We start from the raw sequence: 17,926 nt of genomic DNA on the forward strand, positions 1-17,926 counted from the left end.
GGCCGTGCGGCATAGGCAAGATGCAGTAGATGGTATAGAGTACAGTATAAACATATGAGATGAGTAATGGAGGGTATGTAAACATTATATAAAGTGGCATTGTTTAAAGTGACTAGTGACTCTTTTATTTCATCCAATTATTAATTATTGAAGTGGCTAGAGATTTGAGTCTGTATGTTGGCAGCAGCCACTCAATGTTAATGATGGCTGTTTAACAATCTGATGGCCTTGAGATAGAAGCTGTTTTTCAGTCTCTCGGTCCCATCTTTGATGCACCTGTACTGACCTCGCCTTCTGGATGACTGCGGGGTGAACAGGCAGTGGCTCGGGTGGTTATTGTCCTTGATGATCTTTTTGGCCTTCCTGTGACATCGGGTGATGTAGGTGTCCTGGAGGGCAGGTAGTTTTCCCCCGGTGATGCGTTGTGCAGACCGCACCACCCTCTGGAGAGCCTTACGGTTGTTTGCGGAGCAGTTGCCGTACCAGGCTGTGATACAGCCTGACAGGATGCTCTCAATTGTGCATCTGTAAGAGTTTGTGAGTGTTTTCAGTGACAAGTCACATTTTTTCAGCCTCCTGATGTTGAAGAGGTGCTGTTGCGCCTTCTTCACCACGCTGTCTGTGTGGGTGGACCAATTCAGTTTGTCCGTGATGTGGACACAGAGGAACTTAAAACGTTCATCTTCTTTCATCACCTTCTCCACTACTGACCCGTCGATGTGGATAGGGGGTTGCTCCCTCTGCTGTTTCCTGAAGTCCATGATCATCTCCTTTGTTTTGTTGACGTTGAGTGTGAGGTTATTTTCCTGACATCACACTCCGAGGGCCCTCACCTCCTCCCTGTAGGCCGTCTCATCGTTGTTGTTAACCAAGCCTACCACTGTAGTGTTGTCTGGAAACTTGATGATTGAGTTGGAGGCGTGCATGGCCATGCAGTCGTGGGTGAACAGGGAGTACAGGAGAGGGCTGAGAATGCACCCTTGTGGGGCCCCAGTGTTGAGGATCAGTGGGGTGGAGATGTTGTTACCTACCCTCACCACTCGGGGGTGCCCCGACAGAAAGTCCAGAACCCAGTTGCACAGGGCGGGGTGGAGACCCAGGGTCTGGGTTTGGAGGGTACTATGGTGTTAAATGCTGAGCTGTAGTCGATGAACAGCATTCTTACATAGGTATTCCTCTTGTCCAGATGGGTTAGGGCAGTGTGCAGTGTGATTGCGATTGCGTCGTCTGTGGACCTATTGGGGCTGTAAGCAAATTGGAGTGGGTCTAGGGTGTAGATAGGGTGGAGGTGATATGATCCTTGACTAGTCTCTCAAAGCTCTTCATGATGACAGAAGTGAGTGCTATGGGGCGATAGTCATTTAGCTCAGTTACCTTAGCTTTCTCTGGAACAGGAACAATGGTGGCCCTCTTGAAGCATGTGTGCACAGCAGACTGGGATAGGGATCGATTGAATATGTCCATAAACACACCAGCCAGCTGGTCTGCGCATGCTCTGAGGACTCGGCTGGGGCTGCCATCTGGGCCGGCAGCCTCGCGAGGGTTAACTCACGTTGGCCACGGTGAAGGAGAGCCCACATGTTTTGGTAGCGGGCCTTGTCAGTGGCACTGTATTGTCTTCAAAGCAAGCAAAGAAGTTGTTTAATTTTTCTGGGAGCAAGATGTCGGTGTCCATGACGGGGCTGATTTTCTTTTTGTAATCCATGTCTGAGCTGTTGAATTGTGACTCTACTTTGTCTCTATACTGACGCTTAGCTTGTTTGATTGCCTTGCGGAGGGAATTGCTACACTGTTTGTATTCGGTCATGTTTCTGGTCGCCTTGCCGTGATTAAAAGCAGTGGTTCGCGCTTTCAGTTTTGCGTGAATGCTGCCATCAATCCACGGTTTCTGGTTAGGGAAGGTTTCAATAGTCACTGTGGGGACAACATCACCAATTCACTTGCTAATAAACTCGCTCACCGAGTCAGCGTATACATCTGTTGTCTTAGGCTATCCGGAACATATCCCAGTCCACGTGATCGAAGCAGTCTTGAAGCGTGGAATCCGATTGGTTGGACTAGTGTTGAATAGACCTGAGCACGGACGTTTCCAGGTTTAGTTTCTGTCTATAGGCAGGGAACAAAATTTTAAAAATGGAGTCGTGGTCAGATTTGCCAAAAGGAGCGTGGGGGAGGGCTTTGTATGCGTTGTGAAAATTAGACTAGCAATGATCCAGAATTCTGCCAGCTTGAGTCGCGCATTCAATTTGCTGATAAAATTTAGGGAGCCTTGTTTTCAGATTAGCTTTGTTAAAATCCCCAGCTACAATAAATGCAGCCTCAGGATATATGGTTTCCAGTTTACATAGAGTCCAGTGAAGGTCTTTCAGGGCCGTCGAGGTGTCTGCTTGGGGGGGGGATATACACGGCTGTGATTATAATCAAACAGAATTCTCTTGGTAGATTATGCGGTTGTATTTGATGGTAAGGAATTGTAAGGAATTCTAGGTCAGGTGAACACAAGGACTTGAGTTCCTGTATTTTGTTATGATTACACCACAAATCTTTAATCATAAGGCATACACCCCCGCCCTTCTTCTTACCAGAGAGATGTTTGTTTCTGTCGACGCGATGCGTGAAAAAAACGGGAGGCTGTACCGACTCTGATAACATATTCCGAGTGAGCCATGTTTCCGTGAAACAGAGAATGTTACGATCTCTGATGTCTCTATGGAAGGCAACCCTTGCCCGAATTTCGTCCACCTTGTTGTCAAGAGACTGGACATTGGTGAGTAGTTTGCTCAGGAGCGGTGAGCGATGTGCACGTCTATGGAGGCCGCCCTGTCTGCCCCTTCTGTGGCGTCGTTGTTTTGGGTCGGCTACTGGGATTAAATCCGTTGTACTGGGTGGTGGTCCAAACAGAGGATTCGCTTCGGGAAAGTCGTATTCCTGGTCGTAATGTTGGTAAGTTGACGGTGCTCTTATATCCAATAGTTCCTCCCGGCTGTATGTAATAAGACTTAAGATTTCCTGGGGTAACAATGTAAGAGATAATACTTTTTTTTTTTTAAATCTACACGGTTTCCTAAGAACGCGAAGCGAGGCGACCATCTCTGTCAGAGCCATCATGAATGAATTCTTGATCACCTTCTTGGTCACCTCCTTGACCGAGGCCCTTCTCCCCTGATTGCTCAGTTTGGCCGGGCGGCCAGCTCTAGGAAGAGTCTTGCTGTTTACAAACTTCTTCCATTTAAGAATTATTTTGGTACCCTTCCCCAGATTTGTGCCGACATAAATCTGTCAATTGGCTCTACGAACAATTCCTTCAACCTCATTGCTTGGTTTTTGCTCTGACATGCACTGTCAACAGCAGGAAGCCACCCAACAGCCTGCAGCAGGTAGCCTAGTGGTTAGAGCATTGGACTAGTAACCAAAAGGTTGCAAGATCAATATCCCTGAGCTGACAAGGTAAACATCTGTCGTTCTGCCCCTGAACAAGGCAGTTAATTAATCCACTGTTCCTTGGCTGTCAATGAAAATAAGTATTTGTTCTTAACTGACTTGCCTAGTTAAATAAAGGTAAAAAAATATATATATATTGACAGGTGTGTGCCTTTCCAAATCATGTACAATCAATTGAATTTACAACAGGTGGACTCCAATCAAGTTCTTGGAACACCTCAAGGATGATCAATAGGAAGCAGGATGCACCTGAGCTGAATTTCGATTCTCATCGGCAGATGGTCTGAATACTTATGCAAATAAGTTATTCAAGATTTTTTTTGCAAGAATTTCTTAAAGCCTGTTTTCGCATTGATATTATGGGGTATTGTGTGCAGATTGATGAGGAAAATGTTATATTTCATTCATTTTAGAATAAGACTGTAACGAAACAAAATGTGGAAAAAGTGAAGGGGTCTGAATACTTTCCAAATGCACTGTACATATATCTGCAATAATCCTGTCCAATTGGAATCTTAACTTTTCCTGTCATGTATCTGAAAATACATGTATTGTACAGTGCACAAACAACACTGGAGAAGATACATTATTGAGTCTTATTTTTCAATTCTTATTTTTCTTTGACAAGGCATCAACACGGCATTTAACATTACCTATGCATTATTTTCTTCATCCCTTTCCAGCAAGTTAGAGGACTTCAAAAGATACAGAGGCACAAGTTCAAGTGCTAAAGGCGATATTTGTCTGTGTAGATAAAATCCAGTTTCAGTTTTCTGCTGGTATGCATTTAGAGGTGCTGTGTCCATGTTACCTTGAAAATAGAAAGTTTGCATAGCTGAAGTAAGAGAACATTTGCATACCTGAAGTTACGCATTAGATCACAAATGCATGTAAGAAGCATAACTGGGGTGAGTTGGTTTAGAATGAATCCAGTGCACTGTGTATTCTTGAAAACAAAAAATGTATTGACAAATGCATCATTCTGGTCGCATAGGGCGACCTCCAACAGCACATGTAACCCATTTCCTTTGCTCCCTTCCATAGGACGTTCCAGGACTTGTCCAAGCAGATGGACCTAGCCTACGGAACAGTGAGAGACTCAGCCGTATACGAGTACTTCAGAGCCAAAGGCACCAACGCTCTGGAGCAGGACAGCACCTTCGCTGAGCTCTGGAGAACCATCAACAAGAACAACGGACATGAACACTCAGTCTCCAGCCCCTCTGAAGGCATCCGCAAGGTGAGCTCAGGAACAGCCATGTCTGAATTCATCGATTTCAGCAATGTGGAGCCTCCTACCAATGTTTTTCCAGATGAGTGAAAATGATTGGTAGACGTTTTATTCTAAATCATTTCAGCTATACCAGCGAAAGTACTTTCAGGACGCACACAAAAACAGAACTATGCAGGGCATATTATGACGTCCGTAGAGAGACAATAGAATGGTGTGGCTTTTAACATTTTTCCTGATTAAAGTTAATGGTTCAGCTGAAATGAATATCTCAAAGCCTAGCACAAACATACAGCAGTACACAGACAAATCAACCTTAGAAATGTTTTAGTAATTAAACAAATTAGTTATAACAGAGTCTAGTCACACACGCTTGTCATTAAACATCAGGATGTTTTGAGCTGCTAATTGTCATTTGTTCAGCCAAAACCCGTAGTGTTCTGCAGATACTTGGTGTAATGGTAAATTAAATCAGATTCTTAGTGAGGGAAATTGCTTAGTGTTTTTGTGCTTAAAATTAAATTATTGATATTTGTGTTGACAACAGTAGAGTAATTTAACCAAATGTATAAGAGTCATTTGAACTGAGATGAAGTTCAGTGTGAATGGTAATTCAGAATAATCACAGTCATAAACAGACACACACACACACACACACACACACACACTCCCAGCAGGACACAGACAGAGTATCCTGAGGTATCTTCCATGAATTAAACCAGCAGGAAAACGTGTAGTGTGTTCAAGGTTTAAAAATACTTCTTAAGTTTGCCCAACCAAAAAATGTATCAACCCCCACAAAAAAATATATCAACCCTACAAAAAATGTTCATTAATTGCAATCCACATAATAGTTCACATCACAGGAGGTTGGTGGCACCTTAATTAGGGAGAATGGGCTCGTGGTAATGACTGGAGCGGAATCAGTGGAATGGTATCAAATTCATCAAACACATGGTTGTTTGATGCCATTCCATCCGCTCCGCTCTGGCCATTATTATGAGCCGTTCTCCCCTCAGCAGCCTCCACTGGTTCACATTTCCTGTTACTGCAGGATTATTTTCCTGCTGTATCAAACTGTTTCAAATTAAGATCCTACATCTGTATAGCCATTAAACCAAAAAGTATCTTAGTGATTTGAACTGAGATACTGTCCAGTACGAATGGTAAATGAGAAGATTTAAGAATCCGATGGGAAATTACTTTTTTCTGACTTTCTTTTGGAGTTTAGTTTTGGAGTTTTCCTTCAGGACCTTGTGCAGTTCAACAAATATGTCTACAGACAGGCTGCTTAGAGTTCTATTTGGGAAATAATGACATTACCTTGAAATATCTGGGACTATTGGGAAAGCGCCAGGATAAACAGAGCAAAACAAATTCACACTCAGCAAGAATTTAAGAGATTCTGTTGCTGTTCTTGTTAGTCTGGATAAATTTCATGGTCAAGCAATCTGGCAAGACTACCGCTTTGTAGCCTGACAAGCAGATGTGCCATGATCACTCCTACTGAAAACTACTTTGCTCACATTAGCTAATGCCACAGTGAACAGCACTGACTGGTTATGACTGACTGTCATGGACTTGAAAATATATTCTGGCTAAGTTTGTGCTTAAGGCTGGTGATGCATGTGTGTTTCTGTGTACATTTCTGTTTCCCCCATTTAGTCTGATCTTCCCTCAATGTAACCCCTGTGTATATCCTTCCCCAGGCGAAGAGAGATTCCTTTGCCTTCCTGTGGGACATGGCTGTGGTAGAGTATGCTGCTCTGACAGATGATGACTGCACCCTGACGGTGACCGGCAACAGTATGAGCAGTAAGGGCTATGGCCTGGCCCTGCAGCATGGCAGCCCCTACAGAGACCTCTTCTCCCAGAAGTGAGTGCCCCCTTCCCGTCAATCCACCCTAACAGCTACCTACAGTATTTCTGTTGCTGTACTGTAGATTGGTGCATTTGATGTCCTTGTGACATTATATGTGTAGTTTTCCATAAACACTCAATTTAACAGTTGGATTACATACATCTATGCTATAACAAAGCTAAACCATGTCACAAATTCCAATGGTAGTTTTTCATTCAAATAAAGGCAGAGACTGCAGTTCTGAAGGAAACCACCCCATTCCGCCCCTGTCTCGCCCCCCTGGAAGCCTCTTCCCAGAGCAAATCTGCAATCTGTATCAAGTTCTGCGCATCATGTTTCTTTAAATCCGTATCATGTTTCTGTCAATTATTGTGAATGACAATTCTTCAAGTTTTTCCAGTGAAAAGTCCACGCAGCATCTTCATGCCAACCATTTGTAGAAGCACAGTGGCTAGGAAAAACTCCCTAGAAAGACCAGAACCTAGGAAGAAACCTAGAGACGAACCAGGCTCTGAGGGGTGGCCAGTCCTCTTCGGGCTGTGCCGGGTGGAGATTATAACAGAACATGGCCTAGATGTTCAAACAGTCAAGTGTCAGATAATAATAATCACAGTGGTTGTAGAGGGTGCAACAGGTCAGCACCTCAGGAGTACAGTGTTGTTTCAAAGTACAGTGTTGTTTTAGTTATGTACTGTGAGCAAATTTGAGCGCAGATTATGTTAACAAACTATAGAATAACTGTGTTTTGTTTTAATCAAAGTACATATTTTGCCTAGTGACGCACTGTTGAGTTTTGTGCGACCATTCACACAATCATCCTAAAATCTCATAAGAAATTAAATGTTTTTTGTTGTTGTCTTACTGTAATGTTATATTATGCTATTATATTCTGTTCTGTTATGTAGAATACTATCATTATGTGATCTTACAGACATTAATTCAGCATTGACCTAACTTTATTTATTGAGTATCATTCTCCATTCATCGCTGAAATTCGCCAGAGTGGCTTGTTCTCTCGGAAGCCGAACAAGTAGACCGTGTGTAAAGTTGAGAATTCCGAACATGCAGTGCAGAAGCTTAGGATTTTTTGCAATCAAAAAGGGTTCCAAACCGCAGCCACTCCTTTAAATTAAATTAGTTTACCAGTTTGGCATGTCCCACATCATGTTTGTCCAACTTCTAGGAAGATTTTAATCCACATTTCCACCATCATTTATTTAACTAGGCATGTCAGTTAAGTCAGTTCTTATTTACAATGACCACATATCCTAGCCAAACCTGGATGACCCTGGGCCAATTGTGCACTGCCCTATGGGACTCCTAATCACAGCTGGATGTGATACAGCCTGGATTTGAAGCAGGGACTATAGTGACACCTCTTGCGCTGAGATGCAGTGCCTTAGATCGCTACGCCACTCAGGAGCCATCATTGTAAAGCCCTAGTTATTTTGGGGAATTGCCTAATTTATTTCTAAAGGTGATTATTTATTTTGTGTGATTAATAATAAATGTACATTTGTCCCTCAGGTTTAAGGTCAACCCTGTTACGTAAACTTAAAGGGAAAGTGCAAGATTTTGGCAATTAAGCCCTGAACTGATAGATAAATAGGGTATGTTTCTGCTTGCAGTTTGAAGTAAGTTAAAGGTAGTTTCGCGAGCCATTTCTGACTAGCATTAGCACAATGACTGGAAGTCTACCAGGACAGCTAGAATGCTTCTTTAAAAATGAACATTGAACATCTTATAGTCAAGTCATAGTGTAAAAACCGGGGGCTGGTGCTACTTTTTTTTGTGCAAATTTCTGGTGTTTTGTGGTGAGAAACTGAGTGGATTGAGCATAACACACCAACCCTGTTACCCATAGGTAGATAGGCTAGAAATGTTTTAAACTAAGACGGTGGCCTGGAAAATGGTGTCTCTTTTAAAATGAATTGGTTTTGAAACGAGTTAAACAAGCACTGCCAGCCTGATGATGAAAGACTACAGAGAGCCCATTAGTAAGCTTACAGTATGGATGAGAATGGATATAAGAGAATGATGGCAAAGTGATGAAACGTGAAGAAAGGCAGTTCATCTCTCTCACCCAAGGTGATGGCTTCTCACAGGATCTTTATTTATCCCCCTTCACAACCACACACACCACATAAGCTACTGAACTGTATATTCACACTTACCTGTGTCATTCCACAAATTCAGTGCCTTTTAGGTAGTATATTGGTAGTGTAATTGTATCAGAAACATCTATTTATTTCACCTAATTTGAATATTCTATCATAAAGAGTATATGTTCAACTTCATAACAAACATGTTTTCCCATCTCTAGAGGTATAAAACAATACTATAAAAGACAACTATTAAAGTGACATGGTTGACCGTAATAGGGTTGGTAATTTCACCTTAAATCAGCAATAAGTCCCCTTGTGACAGAGGGGATGGGGGCTTGTTGTGAGCAACAGGGAGGGGAAATTGAATGCAAGCTAAACACAAACATTGACCTTGCTAAAACATTTAGGACTGTTGTTAATCTTCTCATATGGCCAGTATGATATAACACAACATGGTTTTTACACTGGGTACAGTTTAGGGGAAGGTTAAGGGCTGTTACGGTGACCGTATTACCGCCACACCGGCAGTCATGACCGCAGTCAAATTCCATGTCAACGTTTAGTCATGGTAACTAGGCTTCTCCAAGCTCTGATGCTGCTGATGGTCATAGTAGCCTACCTACTAATTGCCTGGTACTCAGCACTCTATTGTCCCACTAATCACTCTGACATCAATGAAAACATAATCAAAAAATCTAATTAAATACTTCATGAGAGCCTATGAGCTCATGCTCATGCAACATTTCTATAGGCAATGCAGTTGCGTGAGAAAACAGAGTTTGATGGCCTCTATTAAAAAGAGGAGGATCCCATCAGCTTTCTATAGGCTAGGCCTACTATATTTATTTCTCAACTTTCTTAATATTAAGCACATTGCTTCGCTTTACAACAGGAGTATAGTCTACCTGGCTGGCATGAAAATTAACAACAGGTTAAGTGCCCTCCATTCGCTATTTAAGTACATAGATGACAATATTTTTTCCCCTGCCCCTTTTCCCCTTTCCCCTGCCCCAGGTGCATAAAAATGGTCCATTCTAAATCAAAACTAATTCCACACATATATTATTTAGTACATTAATTAAAGAATGGTCTGATGGCTTACAATTTTAGCCTTTCACTTGAATGATGTAGCCTTTCATTTAAATGATGTAGGCTATTATGTCTTGTGAATTATGTCCAGCGTGAGGCAATAAAGAGTGCATGCCTTTTTCTGCAACTTTTTCAAATCATAGTCGCACACCTTATGTAGCCTAGCCCATAGGCCTATATGTTTTAATAATAATAATAATAATAATAATAATAATATAAAATAATGCCACGGAATTCAAAGCAAATCTTGTCTGGTAAATGAACTGGTGTAGCCCACAGCCAAATGGCATAGTCAGATTAGGGCCTAACATAAGGACAACTCGTGACTTGCTATTCTGTTATTCTGAAATAGACTACATTTTATTCATATCATGTTTCTTTTGAACTGTCAAAAATAAATAATAGATTTATTGTGAATGGTGTAGGCTTTTTAAAATGTAGATGTTCCAACTGTCTGCATCAGTGGCTAAATGTATTAATGTTAATTAACGGTCAATTACCACGAGGCCGGCAGTTATTTGCTTGACAATCACCGGCTGACCAAATTTCATGACTGCCACAGCCCTAGGTAGGTTACACAGTAACTTCTCTACATTGCATTATTTTATATTAATTCAACTTCCCTACTGGGCAAACACTGGTTGAATTAACGTTGTTTAAACATCATTTCAATGAAATGACATTGAAGCAACGTGGAATAGACATTAAATTGACATCTGTGCCCAGTGGGTCTCCTCTACCAGTAATCTGTCATTTTCACAACTGAGTCCAATGTAATTGTCTCTATTTAATTTAATCCTATCACAACAGTTTGAATAGGGAACTCGCTCTAGCGCGCTACTCACCCAAGTGCTTTCAGTGCAGACAAAGAACAATAAAACTCTTCTATCTGTGTTTGTCAGGATCCTGGAACTGCAGGAGAAAGGGGACCTGGACATCCTGAAGCAGAAATGGTGGCCCAGGAAGGGCCGCTGCGACCTGGACAGCCACTCAGAGGCCCAGCCAGAGGGCAGGGCTCTGAGGCTCCACAGCTTCGCTGGGGTGTTCTGCATCCTGGCAGCAGGGCTACTGCTGGCCTGCCTGGTGGCCGCACTGGAGACCTGGTGGAGCAGCAACCACTGCCGGCGAGAGCAGCCCAAAGAGGTGACCGAGAAAGCAGCCCCGACCCAGGGCCCAGACTCACTGCTGCCCCTCCCCAGGCCCAGGCCGAGACCCAGACCCCCGGGTCCCCCGGTCCTGCCCAGAGATGCCACTGCCACACTCTACTTTATGGATCCAGGCACAGACACCAGCCACGATTTAGTAGAGCTCCAGTACACACAGTTATAGGTGTGCCCTAACAATAGTCCAAATTGATGTGATCGTTTCATCTTTTCTTTGGGTGGGAGAGAAGTCAGTTTGGGTAGACTGTTTGAAGCGCTTCCTCTCTCCATTTTTTGTATTTCAAAAGAGCCTTGGAGGGATTATTCAGAAACATTAACATGCAATTAATTGCTTGTTTTTGCTTGTTTCTGCTGAAAAGTAATAATTCATAATCATCATCATTTTCATGGATGGCAATAATGATGACAGCAAAAAAATGAAAAATGACAACAATTATGTTGGTCAACTGATTCAACAATGTTGTACTTCTGGGTAGATATGTGCTGCCTCAATCGTGCAAACGCTCCCTTTAGCTCATCCATTCAAGTCTTACTGCTTTCAAATAGCTTTATCAAAGCACCTGCAAGAGACTGAACAGCCTCTGTGGATATGGTGTCCAGAGATCAAAGGCTTGACATGGATCCCTAAACTAAAGTGTGAGCAAACAAGATGCTAGCTTTGACTTGTCTGTTTGATTGGACGATACAACAATGCAAAAAGAGAACATTAAAAAAAGCACTTAATGTAAGAATATTGTCATGATTGCTACATATTATTAATGGAGTATTAGATTAAAGAGTGATGACCTAAATGGTCCCACTTTATTTGAAGTGCATCATATGAAGGCTTCACAAAGCATTCATATAGGCTTTATAAGCACTACTACATAAATGGGTCACAAATAATTTATAACTGTATTTCATGCTCTATACAGGATTTATAAATGTGAACAAATAAATGGATGGTTATGTCACACAGTTATGCCACATTCTGAATCTTTATAAAGCATTGTAATGTAGCATGGCCTTTTTAATAAGAATGTCACATTCAAGATCCCTGAGCGAGAGTTAAAAAAATGAGGCTCTAGGTTTGATATGTATCACTGCAGTTGTTCAGTAAAGCAATATACTTACCTTGGCATCAAAGTGTGAGTGTTCAGTCATTACAAGCATGATATACTGTTTGTGGTGCTTTATGAAGCCTTCAAAAGATGCACTTCAAATAAAACGGGACTTTTAAACATTACCCATTTGATGTCCGATAGTGTGATACTCCATTATAAATTTGCCATGAGATGTCATAACCTATCATGACCTTCAATGGCAGGTGTTCTTTCAGTCTTATGACAGCGACAGCATATGCAGGCAATATGACAACAATTTGCAGTACATTGTGCCCCGGTACATAATAATCCCTGGTAATTCTGAGTGACGTCTTATTGCAATTATATGTCAATGTCCGGATTCACAGCCATGCTGGTTATTTACGTACTGTATGATTGTCTGTGATCCTGTGCAGGTCACTAAGGACTACAGTCTGGAAAGGGTTTCTGGTCCATTGACATATAATGGTATTACAAGTGCTTCACCGGAAGGCAGGCGTGACATGTGGACAGACAGAGAGAGAGACTGGGAGGAGGCAGAGACTTTTGACACAGGTCAGGAGAGACCTGAGATATATGGGGCACTGTATGGGGTTGGGGAAGTGGGGGGGTCAGATAGGGTTGGGTGGGGCATGGGCAATGGATAGGAATAGATATGTATCGCTTCACCAGTCATCTCACCCCATGGTCTCTCCTGTTGTTTGGTGTTTCGTCTTTTTGGTATGATTTAAACATCGTGAGAAATGTTGGAACAATGAGAGGAAGGAGAAGCAGCCAAGAGGCCATATGTTTGGCTGTGTTTTCCTGTGCAGTAGATTTTTCTGCAGAATCTATTACCCTTAACATTTCTATTGGCACTTGTGGCTGCTTCTCACCCCCAAATTACACATTACGGAGTATTGAATGACAAAAAGTACAGTCAGACTTTCAACAAATGATTTATTGAAATTATTGAAAGTCCTTGTCTCCTACATTTAGTCTATCCTGTCCCGTAAAGTGTGATGCATTGACATTGTACAGTATGACCATCTGAACCAGTCATTTTATAAGGATGCTTTTCATGCAGTAGTGTGCTGCATAGATACATGCATTTCAAGAAAGGATTTCTACTGGAGGAGACATGTTTAGAAATTACACATTAAATCATTTGGTTTTATGTTGTACCATTACGCCTTGATTTTGCAGCTTAGCTTGTGGTTGTAGCATAGTGTTGACGTTGAATAATATGGATTTGAAGTAATTCAACATTCAAGTTCATAATATTCAAATTGGAAATGTAGTGTCAACAATGTGGATAATTAATCATGTTGTTAAATCAAACAATTTCTGATCACTGCTTCTTTCTTTCTCAACCCCATCTCACATTTCATGTTTCTTGCACTTTTCATCCCTTACAACCTGTGTATCTCTCTCTCTCTCTCTCTGTCCCTCTCTCTCTCTGTCCCTCTCTCTCTCTGTCCCTCTCTCTCTCTGTCCCTCTCTCTCTCTGTCCCTCTCTCTCTCTGTCCCTCTCTCTAGGACAAAGAGGTGAATCTAGAGCAGGTCCACCAGCGTTTGAACAGCCTCCTAGACGAGGACATGGCACACAAGCAGCTGGCGGGCCAATCTATCGAGATCTCTGCCCTGGACATCGGCAGCATGCAGCCCAGCCAGTCCCTGGAAGGCCTGCCTTCACGGGACCACTACCCAGGCCACCACAGGGGGTCGCTCTCTGTGACCACCTTCCTCCAGGAGGGACATGGGGCAGGAAGGACACTCGGCAGGGGCACTGGCAGAACCCTCCCCCTACCCCTCAGCAGCGCCACCATGCCCTCTATCCGCTGCAAACACAGGGCGCCCAACGGGGGGCTCTTCCGACAGAGCCCCGTCAAGACGCCAATGTCATACCAGTCAGTGCCCGGAGGACCCATTCCAGAAGCCATTGATGGAAACCACGGGACTTCCATCTGAGCACTCAGCCTCAGCCCAATCACAGACACTTAAACCCCATTCATATCTGGTTCTAACATGCATTCTTTGTTCTGATGCTGTCCACATTCTGATTGTGACATTTTTAGACAGGTGTAGACGATTAAAAGACAAATTGTGATCTGATCGTGATCTGGATATCTTACAAATGTAAACAGATCTGGACAGTGTCTTAGAATTAAAAATATATATATTTTGAAAGAATATCTGTCATATAATTTGCTTACATGGAGGGTCCAGCAAGTCTGGTCACAATGCAGACACAGTGATAGATAAGAGACACATTAAAACACCATGTGTAGATGCATGTCTGAAAATGTGGGTCCAATCAGAATGTGGACAAGATCAGGACACAGGACGCATGTTAAAACCAGGTATTAATGGGGCTTCAGGCTCGGCTGTGGTGAGCTATACAGAGTGAATGGTGAGAGGGAATGTAAATATGGATGGCAAGAAAATGTTTTTTTACCGCTGAAGAAATATGTAGGAAAACAACTTGTGGAAAATGACTTTCATGTACATATTTGTAATTATGGACATCAAGAGTTGAGGTAAAAATAAAAAATAAAGTGTATTTTGAATATTCTCAATTTTTTAAGTTGAGTTTAAAAAACAGATACAAAAGTATTAAAACATGACTGTTTGAATGGATTTGTAAATTTTGTTCTAAATTAATAAAGGTGATAATTCCTTGTGGTTGTTTTCTAAGTGCCAAGTTCAAAGATGTTTTCTTTCGAATGAACATTATATGAATGTATCCAATTTATGAAAAGACACTAACTTCACACTTCAAAGACAGTGGAAAGAGTTGATTTGTTTAGTATGAAAACAATAAAAAAACATGATAAAGTTCAAACTGTGTAGGCTACTTTGAGCCGTGTTAAGCATGTTGTTTTTTGTAAAATCATAATTTATGAATTTATTTATATATGTATGAGTGAGTGGCCATGTCTGAATACCCATACCTGCATTCCATATAGTAAACATTTTAAGTAGGCCTATGTGAAAATATTACGTTTTATAGTATATTACAGGCATAGTAAATACATTTTTCCTCAATAAAGTAGCTATCGCCACCTGACTGTCAGAAGAGGGGAAGGAGAAAAGTAGTTGAGTGTCATCTGCATAGAAATTATAGGAAAGACCATGTGAGGATGACAGAGACGAGTGACTTGGTGTATATAGAGAAGAGTGGAGGGCCTATAACCAAGCCCTGGGGGACACCAGTAGTGGGAGTATGTGATGCGGACACAGATTCTTTCCAGTTCACCTGGTAGGAGTGGCCTGCCAGATAGGATGCAATTCAAGAGTGTGCAGAGCCTGAGACACCCAGCCCTGAGAGGGTGGAGAGGAGGATCTGATGGTTCAAGGTGTTGAAGGCAGCAGATAGATCTAGGAGGATGAGAACAGAGGAGACCGAGTCAGCCTTGGCGGTGTGGAGAGCATCCATGACACAGAGAAGGGCAGTCTTGTTTGAGTGACGCATCTTGAAGCCTGACTTGTTAGGGTCAAGAAGATCATTCTGAGAGAGATAATTAGAGAGTTGATCAGGGACAGCACACTCAAGTGTTTTGGAAAGACAAGAAACAAGGGATATGGGTCTATAGTTTTTGAAGTCAGATAAGTTGAGTGTTGATTTCTTGAGGAGGGAAGTGACTCTGGACATTTTGAAGACAGAGGGGACGCAGCCAACGGTCAGGGAAGAGTTAATGAGGGAAGTGAGGAATGGGAGAAGGTCTCCAGTGATGGTCTAGAGAAAGGAGGGGGGATGGGGTCGAGCGGGCAGGTTGTCGGGCAGCCAGACCTCACCAGTCACAGGATTTCATCTGGAGAGAGAGTGGAGAAAGAGGTCAAGGCATAGGGTAGTTCTCTGTGAATGGGACCAGTGGATTCAATAGGCTGAGTGAATGAGGAGCCAATGTCGTCAACCTTCTTTTCAAAGTGGTTGACAAAGTCGTCCGCAAAGAAGGAGAAGGGAGGGCAAGGGGGTGTAGGAATAAGGAGGGAGGAGAAGGTGGATAAGATTTTCCTAGGGTTAGAGTGATATAAAGTGGCTTTAGCAGTGTATACAGAGGAAGAGAAGATAGAGAGCTGGGAGTAAAAGGATGATAGGTCCTCTGGAAGTGTAGTTTTCCCTCATTTTCACTCAGCTACCCACAGCCCTGTTCTGTAAGCTCTCAATGAGTCACTCAGACATGAAGCATGAGGAGAGGGTCGAGCCGGCCAAGAGGAAAGGGGACAGTGTGAGTCATATGATGAGAAAGGGAGGACAGTAGGGTCAAAGAGGCAGAATCAGGAGACAGTAGGGAGAAGGATTTAGCAGAAGGGAGAGATATAAGAGTAGAGAGTAGTGGGGGAGAGAGCCCGAAGATTGCTATGGCACATGACCATCTAGGTAGTGGCAGAGTGGCTAAGGTTGGAGGAAAGTGAGACCTGGAGGGGGTAGGAGCTGAGTGGCTAAGGTTGGAGGAAAGGGAGACAGAAAAGCAAACAAAGTTGTGATCAGAGACCTGGAGGGGGGTTGCAGTGAGATTAGTAGGTGAACAGCCCCTTGTAAAGGTGAGGTCAAGCGTATTGTCTGCCTTGTGAATTGGAGGGGATTGGGAAGGCTGAGGTCAAATGAGGCAAGGAGGGGAAATAGAGAGTTGAAAAGAAATGAATTGAAGGCAGACGTTGGGAGGTTGAAGTTGCCAAGTATAAAGAGCGGTGAGCCATCGTCAGGAAATTAGCTTATCAAGGTGTCAAGCTCATTGAGGAACTCTCCATGTGCACCTGGTGGGCAATAGATGACAGCAATGTTAAGCTTGAGTGAACAAGTGACAGTGACAGCATGGAATTCAAATGAGGAGATGGACAGGTGAGAGAGGGAGAAAATAGAAAATCTCTAGTTAGGAGAAATGAGTAGCCCTGTGCGAACACCACATCAACCAGATGATCTTGGGACTATGAGAGAAAACATAGTCAGATGAAGAGAGAGCAGCTCCATGTCTCTGGCAGGGCAAAAAAAGTCAAGGGACTGAAGGGCAGCACAGGCTGAGATGAACTCTGCATTCTTGACCGCAGATAGGCAGCTCCAAACACTGCCAGAGAATTCTAATTGAGTTGTCCGCTCAGAGTACACTAAATTAGAAGGGTTGTAGCCAAGGGGTGGGAAGCGCCTGTAAAGCCTACAGGGAGAGGAGAGAACATGTATAGAACACACACACATAGTTGCCAAAGCTACAAAAGAGGAAAATTAGATCACCTAAAAATAACTAGATAAGATACTCAAGTGATAGAGTGGCGTGGAGCCTTCCTCCCTTTCCTTCCTCGAGGAACTACGCAGAACAACTCGGGGGGATGCACTGTACCCAAATTAACAAAGGCAGGTATCAACGCAATTGCACATTAGATGACACATTTGTAGGATAGGTAAGGCTACTATGTTGATATTTGTCACTTACTGGATTCGCTTTATCTAAACAGTACGTTCTACAGTAAATAGTATGTAGTACAATTTGTAGGCTACACAGTATGCAGTAGGTGCCTAACTTGAAGGGGGGGTCATGACCCCCACAATATTAGAGGCCAGCCAATTTGACCCACTAACTAATATACAGTACCATGATGAATTTGATGGATTGGAAATTATTTTCCCACGGTAGCTACTGGCTTTCTGTGGCTTTACAGTATACAGTAATACTCCATTCATTCCTCATTTTATAAGTGATCCCCCCCAACCAACAATTATGCTTTTGGTTTGGCCCGGTCCTCAAAGGCCGTGGTTTGTGAAGGGAAAAAAGTTGAGCAAGAAGAACGGAGCAATAGTTTCACTCTGTCTTTCTCTCTCCTCTTTCTTCTTAACAAAGCCTTAATTCTGTGCGCTAACGTGTAACAAAATGAAGTAAAGTCACATTTTACATGGTAAATTCATAAGCACGAATAGTAATTATATAGAAAATTATATTTTGGGGAAAATATTTCTATTGTGAAATGACTAGATGTGT

General features: G+C 42.6%; 1 protein-coding gene across 1 annotated transcript in view; it reads left to right on the forward strand.

The window, feature by feature from the left end:
• LOC109888803 (glutamate receptor ionotropic, delta-1) overlaps positions 1–14,796 on the forward strand; it is a 339,173-nt gene extending 324,377 nt beyond the window's left edge. The window contains exons 13-16 of the mRNA XM_031823618.1: positions 4,486–4,681; positions 6,382–6,548; positions 10,630–10,870; positions 13,491–14,796. Of these exons, the coding sequence (XP_031679478.1) occupies positions 4,486–4,681; positions 6,382–6,548; positions 10,630–10,870; positions 13,491–13,922 (1,036 nt within the window). The 3' untranslated portion in view covers positions 13,923–14,796. The remainder of the gene's footprint in view (positions 1–4,485; positions 4,682–6,381; positions 6,549–10,629; positions 10,871–13,490) is intronic.
• Positions 14,797–17,926: the final 3,130 nt, after the last annotated feature.

Source organism: Oncorhynchus kisutch, linkage group LG4, assembly GCF_002021735.2.
Source record: "Oncorhynchus kisutch isolate 150728-3 linkage group LG4, Okis_V2, whole genome shotgun sequence".
NCBI lineage: Eukaryota > Metazoa > Chordata > Actinopteri > Salmoniformes > Salmonidae > Oncorhynchus > Oncorhynchus kisutch.